This window comes from Apaloderma vittatum, unplaced genomic scaffold (assembly GCF_000703405.1).
Source record: "Apaloderma vittatum isolate BGI_N311 unplaced genomic scaffold, ASM70340v1 scaffold25341, whole genome shotgun sequence".
Classification (NCBI taxonomy): Eukaryota; Metazoa; Chordata; class Aves; order Trogoniformes; family Trogonidae; genus Apaloderma; species Apaloderma vittatum.
In genome coordinates, this window is record NW_009698940.1 from 38,276 (window position 1) to 47,444 (window position 9,169).

The window sequence follows — 9,169 nt, forward strand, 5'->3', positions numbered from 1 at the left end:
ACGCTTGGCTGCCCGGGGCTGCCCGGGGCTGGGTTAGCACCTGAGAGTCCAGGTTTAAGATGTCTGGGTTAAGGATAGTCTGGGTGAAGGGCAGCAGTCCTCATCCCAGGCTGCTTTTTGGAACCAGATCTGACCGAGATCCAGTGCGATGTGTCGGACGTGACCCAGCAGTACCAGGGCCTTGGCGCGGCGCTGCGGGAGCGTCAGCAGCAGCTCTCGGCGATGCTGGAGAAGATGCAAGAAGTGGAGGAGGAGGCCAGCTCGATGCTCAAGTGGCTGGAGTCGAAGGAACGAAAGGTGTCGGAGCTGGATGCCTCCTCCTCCCCCACCAAGACGGAGACAATGAGAGCCCAAGCTGAGCACAACAAGGTAATTCTCAGAGCAAAAGCCAAGGATCTGAGCGCCTGCTCTCCCAGAGGTCCGTGGAGCTGTGCAGGCCTAGAAGGATTAGCCGCGAGGATCCGCCCTGGGTTAGGGAAGGGCTTTCCCCAGCAGGGCTCACAGGCAGCTCCGTGGAGCCCATGAGCTGAGCTTGACCTCTTTGCTTCTAGACCTGTTGCTTTCAGGCGTTTGGCTCAGGGGAAAAGAGCTTATCTGTAGCCCTTGTTGCTGGGTCACTCTGGCTTCTCCTGGAAAGCAGTTCCCAGCCTCTCCCGGCTCTTGGAGCCAAGTTAGCTCACGGTACTGCCATAAAATGAAGTGGTTTCATTAAAGAGCAAAGAACAGAATTGTCCAACTCCAGCTTGTAAGTGCTGCTTCGTTCCTACTCGGTGATTTCATTCTTTTGCCTTTTGAAGAAATTCAAATGATTGTTTTTCCAGGCGTTTCTGGCTGAATTGGAACAGAATTCAGGGAAGATCCAGAAGGTGAAGGAAGCACTTTCTGGCTTGTTGGAGAAATATCCAGATTCTCCAGAAGCAGCGAACTGGAAGAAGATGCAGGAAGACCTGAGTAAGTGCCTGAAGCACTTAGTGAGGCTTCTGTCTTGAAACATCACATTAGAAGTGGCTCAGGATTCCAAAGTCACAGCAGAACAGAGTCGCTTCTAATTAAAATTCAGTAAATAGCGAACTTATCTCCAAGCTGTCTGGTGTACAAGGTGTTCCTGAGATGAGCACTGTCACGATTAATGAAATCTCTATGATGGATGTATATTTTAAAGACTTGCCTCTTTAAATTACTTCTTTTAAAAAAATAGAAAAAAGAAAGGAAAAAGAAAAAAGCATTAGCGACGTGAGTTGATTATTTTGATTAAAAGCTTCGCTGCTTGATATAAAAACCTAGTCATTAGTAAGGCTATCCTAGGTAATTAAATGTTGACTAAACAAGACTGTGTGTTTAAAAAGAAGCTCTTTTTTGTGTGAATGTGCTGTGCGGGGACTGGTACACGTAGAGTATCCTCATTTATTGAGCCAGGGGTGTGAGGTGGCTCACCCAAGGTCAGGCCAGCTCGTGACAGTAGTGACTAGAGTGCAGAAATCCTGCTTGCAAGGTTTTAGTGGTTTTATTCCTATGAGCTTCAAGACCACGTAGACATTAGGGATGGGTAACGGCTTGTCAGAAGGAGAGTGAATAGAACCATGTGAGTTTTATTGAAAAGCTGAGGTGGCTTCTCATCGGGGAAGCCAAGGGGAGGGTGAAAAAACCTTCTCGATGGAGGGGTGGGCTGGCTGGGAGCGTGACCATCACCAACGCAGCCGATGCTTCAGATTGCAGGTGGGAAAGAGCCAGCCAGGCGACGGCCGAGCGGCAGCAGAAGCTGGAGGAGTCGGCGAACCAGCTGGCCAGCTTCCAGGCTGCCGAAGCCCAGCTGCGCCCTTGGCTGATGGAGAAGGAGCTGATGATGAGCGTGCTGGGACCCCTCTCCATCGACCCGAACATGCTGAACGCACAGAAGCAGCAGGTCCAGGTGAGCTGGGAGCTGTGAAGGCGTCTCCACACTGATGGTTCGGGACAAGGAGGGAGGGTGTCTCATCCAGTCTGTGAGATGGAAGATGCAGCGAACGTTGGGAGACCTTGTGGCTCCTCTCCCAAGTCCTCCAAACCCCGCTGAGCACAGACTGCTGTGAAGAGCTTGAATCAGGTGCAGCGCTCGAGCTCCCTTCCCCGCGCTGGGTTGACTCATCAATGAATCACTTGGCCCCTCTTGGAGAGTGAAATTGCTTTAAACAAGACCTGTGCTGATGCTCTGCAGGACTCACTAACGCTGCCCCTCTGCCTGGCAGCCCTTTCCTCACCTCCTGCTTCCAAATCCTAACATGTCCGTAACTGGCAGGGCTGGGACAAAGGCTGGACTCGATGATCTTCAAGGTCTCTTCCAGCTGAAACTATTCTATGATTCTATGAAAATGCACCGGCTGACATAACGAGGTTTCCTTCTCATCTAACTAGTGTGTGTTACACCACATGGCAGTAGTGCAAATAAGAGAGAGAGCAAAGTCCTGGAGTCTCAGACCCCTCCCAGCTTTTTTAAGTCGCAAGGTCACGGTTAAATCGTGATCTACCCAGCCCAAGTGCTGTCCCACCCCAGGGCATGTTCCTACCGATTCCATGGGCTGCATGAAGCCCCTGGAGGTCTGGTTTGTTTTGACTGTGTGTACTTGGAGCTGTCAGTTCTGTGCAAACATTTTTACGTTATTTCTGTTCCAGTTTATGCTGAAGGAATTTGAAGCTCGCAGACAACAGCACGAGCAGCTCAACCAGGCGGCTCAGAGCATCTTGACTGGCCCTGGAGATGTTTCCCCATCCGCCAACCAGGTGCGGGAGGAACTGCAAGGGGTTAATCAGAAATGGTCCGAGCTAACGGAACGCCTCAACTCCCGCTCCAGCCAAATTGACCAAGCCATAGTAAAGAGCACCCAGTACCAGGAGCTCCTCCAGGGCCTCTCCGAGAAGGTGAAGGCGGTTGGGCAGCGCCTGAGCAGCCAGTCTGCCGTCAGCACGCAGCCCGATGCCGTGAAACAGCAGCTGGAGGAAACCAGTGAGATCCGCTCCGACCTGGAGCAGCTGGAAGAGGAGATCGCGGAGGCTCAGACCCTCTGTGATGACCTCTCTGTCCTGATTGGGGAGCAGTATCTCAAAGATGAGTTAAGGAAACGTCTGGAGACGGTGGCGCTTCCCCTCAAAGGGCTGGAAGACCTGGCAGGTGAGACAGGGTGAAGAAGTTGCCCGAGAGATGTTGGGATGTCGAGCTCCACCCCTGCTTTTTCCAAAGAGCTCTCCCATCACTGGGTTCCTAATAATGATAGGGGAAGCACCGTTCGTCATTTTTTAGGGTGCTCCATGGGTGGTTTGTGTGGGACTAAGCACAGGAGAGTTCACGCTCCGGATGTGTCTGAGCCTGGAGAGTGAGCAGAGATGCTCAGTCCCAGTGATGTGGCTCCCCCCCCAACCTCGCTGGCTTCCAGCGTGTGGGCAACAAAACCTGGATCCTCGATTCAGAATGGCCACCCTCTAATTTTGGGATGCCTCTCCTGGTTTCTAAGAGGTTTCGTTTAGAGACTGGTCAGGAGGACCGAGACTACGGCGTTATCGTTGCCTGTTACTAAAGAAATTTATGAATCAGTGAGCAAAAAGGCGAGGGATGCAATGGAAAACTCCTTCCTGTTAATCAAAACACAGTTGGAGCATCTGAGATGATTTTAAATAATTGCACTTTGCTTATTTGATTTCGGCTTAATTGTCATGTTCTAATCTTATTTCCATTTCAGCCGACCGGATGAACCGACTGCAGACTGCGCTCGCAAGTTCCCAGCAGTTCCAGCATATGTTTGATGAACTCAGGACCTGGCTTGATGACAAACTGCGCCAGCAAGCTCAGAGCCAACCTATTTCTGCTAAACTGGAGAGGTTACAGAGCCAAATTCTGGAGCAAGAAGAGTTCCAGAAGAGCCTCAACCAACACAGTGGCTCCTACGAGATGATTGTAGCCGAGGGAGAATCTTTGCTGCTTTCTGTGCAGCCTGGGGAGGAGAAGACCACTCTGCAGAACCAGCTGGTCAGCCTCAAAACCCACTGGGAAGAGCTCAGCAAGCAGGCTGCTGATAGACACTCTAAGCTCAAGGACTGTCTGCAGAAAGCTCAGAAGTACCAACGGCACACAGAGGACCTCCTGCCTTGGGTGGAGGACTGCAAGGCAAAGGTGTCCGAGCTGGAAGTAACCCTGGATCCGGTGCAGCTGGAGGCGACTCTTCTGAGGTCGAAGGCCATGCTGAGCGACGTGGAGAAGCGCCGCTCCTTGCTGGAGATGCTGAACAGCGCTGCCGACATCCTCATCGACGCTTCTCAGACCGATGAGGATGACATCCGGGATGAGAAGGCTGGCATCAACCAGAAGATGGACGCCATCACAGAAGAGCTGCAAGCCAAGACTGGCTCCATTGAAGAGATGTCGCAGAGGCTCAAGGAGTTTCAAGAGAGCTTCAAGAACATTGAGAAGAAGTTGGAAGGGGCGAAGCACCAGCTGGAGATCTACGACGCGCTGGGGCCGCAAGCCTGCAGCAATAAGAATTTGGAGAAGCTCAGGGCGCAGCAGGAGGTCCTGCAGGCCCTGGAGCCACAAGTGGATTATCTGAAAAACTTCACTCAAGGTCTGGTAGAAGATGCTCCGGATGGGTCCGACTGTTCCCAACTCTTAAGCCAAGCTGAGGTGGCTCAGCAGGACTTCAAAGCTGTCAAGCAGAAGGTGAACGACTGCTGCGCGCTCATGGAAAACAAGCTGGAAGGGATCGGCCAGTTCAATAATCGGGTCAGGGAGATGTTCTCTCAACTGGCGGATCTCGACGATGAGCTGGACAGCATGGGCCCCATCGGGAGGGACTCCGACAGCCTTCAGTCCCAAGCCGAGGACGTTCGCGCCTTCCTGGGCAAACTGCACAGGCTGAAATCTGACATCGAAGCTTCCGAAAGCGACTGTAAGAAGATGCTGGAGGACGAAGGGAGCCCCGATTTGTTAGGACTGAAGCGTGAGCTGGAGACGCTGAGTAAGCAGTGCGGCAAACTGACGGAGAGAGGCAAGAACCGTCAGGAGCAGGTGGAGACCACGCTGGCCCGCGTCGAGGACTTTTACAGCAGGCTGAAGGAGCTGACCCACATGACAACGGCGGCGGAGGAGAACGAGGCCTTGCAGTGGGTGGTGGGCACAGAGGTGGAAACCATCAACCAGCAGTTGGCAGACTTCAAGGTAAGTCTTTACGCTGCCGTTTCTCTTAAGTGGTGTTTGGTGTTTGAAGGTGTTGTGGGCTTTTAGGTGGGCTTCAGGCTGTCGCGGCTTCGTTGTTTGTTGCTACAATGTCGGCGTTTTTGGTGTGGTAAAACGTTCTTGCCCTGGAGAACACAAGATCAGCTGCTGGACTTGATAGTCGGCAGTGAAAAAGGGCAGAAAGATTTTGTGTTTGGGAGGAAAAAACCTTTTCCCTGTTCTTGTGATGTGTGGTGTCGGTGCGCCAGTACCTTGGGGGCTTGTGTAGAGGTGGTTGGCGATCAGGTTTTAGGGATGGAAGGAATGTTTTTGAGTCCATCTGGGACATAATCTCTCATCTGGGTCAGGTCATCCTACCTGGCCCATCCCTCCTGCTTGTCATTGCCTTCATTTTGGTCGCGTATTGCATCCGTTTTGGGGTGCTTGGGTACAGATAAAGCCACAGGTGAACTGCGGGACAAGGAGTAAAACCAAGGGGAAGGTTTGCTGTGGGCTCTTCATGCTTCTTGCAGAGAGCTGATGGAGAGACCGTCAAGGCTTGCCTGAAACACTGGGAGAGGGAAGAGTTGGAGTGCATTTGATATTTTTATATACAGTATTATGGGGTTGGGTCATGCTGTTACACTACATTAATTATATTAATACTACTTAGAAATTCTCTTGCTGTGAAACTTCTATTACTGATGGGCTCCGTAGCTGATGATTGGGCTGATTTACATCTGGCTGCTCGTTTCCTGGCGTTAATGGGGGGTGGGAGGGGGAGGCATTTTTTACAGACATTTACTTTCCATCTCATGGCTAATTGATCCTTAATAGCTCTGTGAAACCTTCACCAGGACAAGGTATTTCTGTTTTGGGAGGGATTGTCTATCCAAAAAAAAATTGCTTGGAAAGGTGACTTACGGGGCAAATTCAAACTCATCGGATAGTGTTGCTGTTACCTCTTGGGCAGCTTGTACTGGTGGGAAGGGTTTAACCTTGTCATTAAACAGCACAAACAAGTCGCTCGGAACAAATATATCCAAAAAGGAGTTTTCTGGTCCTTAAAATGAGTGAAACCTTCCTACAGAACAAGGGATTATTCCCAGCTTGAGTCATCGCAGCGGTTGCAAATGGTCTCCATGACCTTGGGGGTGACCCTTTAAGACAACGGTGGCCTGGGGGTGGCGTTGGAGGTGACATGTCCTTACCAGGAGACACTCGTTGGCCGCCAAGGTGCAGCCGGGCTCTTGGCTGGTGGGAAAATGAAAGTTGCAGCAGTGGTGGTAGGGTTTTGCCGTATAATGGCCGAGCAGAAAATGGGGGAGAAGTGAAAAAGGCGGAGGGAGCGATGGCGGTTACGCAGCAGCGCTTCCTCCTGTCCACGGTTCCGTCCAAAGAGCAAGGATTTTTGCACGAACCGCGAATGTCGCAGAGCAGATCTTTGCAAAGCTTCGCCTTACGGTGCTCTCAACCTCAGCCATTGATCTGCACGTGGAAGGGCATCACAGGACGCCAGCAGGGACCGGCCGCGGTTCCTACGGGAGGGAGGGAGAACGGTGGAGAGGAGCCCGGCTGCGGGGCGCACGGCGGGAGAGCCTTTTCGTGGTTGCTTTTATTTCTCAGCACCTAAAACAATCTCACAACTTTCACCGGTTGCAAACAAGGTGCACGCGTGTGGGCAGCTCCTCAGCGCGGGGCAACGCGGGGATGATGGAGGATGGGGCGGCTTGGGGCTCTCCAGGAGCGGTCGCAGTCTGTCCGTCTGTCCAGAAGGCTCAAAACCGCCGGCAGATATTATGTCTTAAGGCATTAATTTTAATGGACAGCTGTGTAAATGAAATGCAAATTAGGCCTGGCCCCAGGGCTCCAGGCAAGTTGCCAGGGCAGCCCTGACAAAGGTGGGCACTTCTGGACTCATTGTGTCCCGATTTTAATAAAGCAGATAGATCGACGGCCCTGACAGCCGCCGTGAACAGGTGACTTTGGAAGCACCTTCTACTGGAAGCTTCCGATACGTTTTTCTTTTCCTGCCTTCAAATACCCCTCAAAGTTGCCCCAAAAGGCCACAACCTACAATAAACCCTTGACTTTTGGAGAGCTGCCACCCGGGCGTTTCTTCTCCCCATCCCCAGGTGACAGAGGGACATCCGACGGCCCTGACAGCCGCCGTGAACAGGTGACTTTGGAAGCACCTTCTACTGGAAGCTTCCGATACGTTTTTCTTTTCCTGCCTTCAAATACCCCTCAAAGTTGCCCCAAAAGGCCACAACCTACAATAAACCCTTGACTTTTGGAGAGCTGCCACCCGGGCGTTTCTTCTCCCCATCCCCAGGTGACAGAGGGACATCCTGGCCACAGGATCTCCCGGTCGGAGTTCTCCTCCTGGCCAGCTCTCTCGGAGGCTGGGAAGCAGCTGTCGGATCTTCCTCGGGGCGAAGCTGTGTTTGCGGGAGATGTTTCTCGGGGGGATGGCTGTGCTGAAGAGCTGAGCCCACGGTGGCTCCCGTGTCCATGGAAAGCCAGGATGGACCCGTATCCCCGCTGTGTCCCCTTCAGGGGTGGGGAGGAACTAGGCAGGGACTGGTTTGGAGCAGTACGTTGTTAGAGGATTGTAAGAAACCATTCTGGAAGAGACTTGAAGGGGTCTGTCTAGTTTAGGCTCTAGTTTTATGGTGAGATCAAGTGCAACCCAAAGGCATTTCTGTGGTTTAGAGTCTGTGCTTATATGGACATCCTGATGGATGGCTTCAGCTACAGCTACGCTGCGGACAAAATAGCGAGGCTTTAGCTTACTTTAAGCTGTCAGAGCAAAGGAGCCTCATCTTTAACTCTTCGTCTTCAGCAGGGCTTTAACCCAAGTGCCTCTCTGAGGAGCCCCTTTTTTCTATAAAAAGATATTAAAGTTGGAATAATCTTTCTGTGCTGCGTCTGCATGAGCATCACACCATCGAGTTGCACCTGAGGGACAAGCGATAGCCACTAGCGAGAGCTCCTCGCAGGAGCTTCCAGGCTGGGGTATTTCTTCCCCCTCCGCTCTCTCTGCTGCCGGCTCAGGTTTCTCAAAGCTTACGTTAATATTAAATTTTAATGGCTGGCATCAAATGAGCTGCAGTAGAAATGTTACTAAACATAACAGCTCTGTTGATTCAGTTTAGCAAACAGCAGAATTCCCCAGGTGTGGACGAGAAGCAAAGGGTCACACAGACAGAGGGGCTTTCTCCAGCACGTGCTCCTCAGCATCAGCAACCTGAGCTAGAACACCCCGAGTGTCCCGGTTTGAGCTAAACGGAACAAATTCTGTTCAACCCTTCCTCCCAAAGATTGGAGAGTTAATGCTGCACTTCCGAAAAAGCTCGTGCTGTCAAGTGCAAGTGGCTGACATTCCTCTGCAAGCTCGAGGAGCGGAGGTGAGGTTTGCTGGTTGGAGCAGAGGTGCCAGAAAGCCCCAGGCACGGGCTTGTCCTGTCTGGCCAAAGTGCATCCAGCAGCCTGGGCCATGGGGAGCTGATGGAATCAAAGTCTTTGGTGTTTTTTTGGGAAGACGTGTGCTGGGGTAGCTTGGTCTCCTGGCTAAGCAAGCTCAAGCCTGGGCTTTGTTTATTGTTTGTACGGTGGGTTTTGAATTTGGGTTTCAAAGCCTGGTTGGTGCGTAGCGTCGGCAGTTCTGAGCTGAGACCCTCTTTGATTCACCGCGTTGTTTTGGGACAAGCTCAGACCCTGTCATGTTTCACCTACAAAGCTCAGCCCTGGGTCAAAGGTGCTAGCAGAGACTTTTTTTAGGCTGGCTGCTATAGAGAGCGATGCACGGGAGCAGAAGGATGCTTTTGCCTCCCCAGTTGTACCAAGCCAGAGTGGTTTTGCTTTGCTGGGGACATTTTCCTCCCCTTGATGAAGACAAAGAAAGAACAGCGCCGCCGTCCTTGTCGTTCCTCCCGCATCGTGCTCAATAGCCAGAAGGGATTTCTGCGAGTCTGAAGAATTTGACCC

General features: G+C 52.0%; 1 protein-coding gene across 1 annotated transcript in view; it reads left to right on the forward strand.

The window, feature by feature from the left end:
• The window catches only part of LOC104280529 (microtubule-actin cross-linking factor 1-like), a gene marked incomplete at both ends in the record, with an annotated part of 44,595 nt that extends 36,006 nt beyond the window's left edge, over positions 1-8,589 (forward strand). The window contains 6 exon segments of the mRNA XM_009878201.1: positions 128-369; positions 822-951; positions 1,710-1,909; positions 2,650-3,145; positions 3,711-5,182; positions 8,503-8,589. Of these exon segments, the coding sequence (XP_009876503.1) occupies positions 128-369; positions 822-951; positions 1,710-1,909; positions 2,650-3,145; positions 3,711-5,182; positions 8,503-8,589 (2,627 nt within the window).
• Between the last annotated feature and the right edge of the window lie 580 nt (positions 8,590-9,169).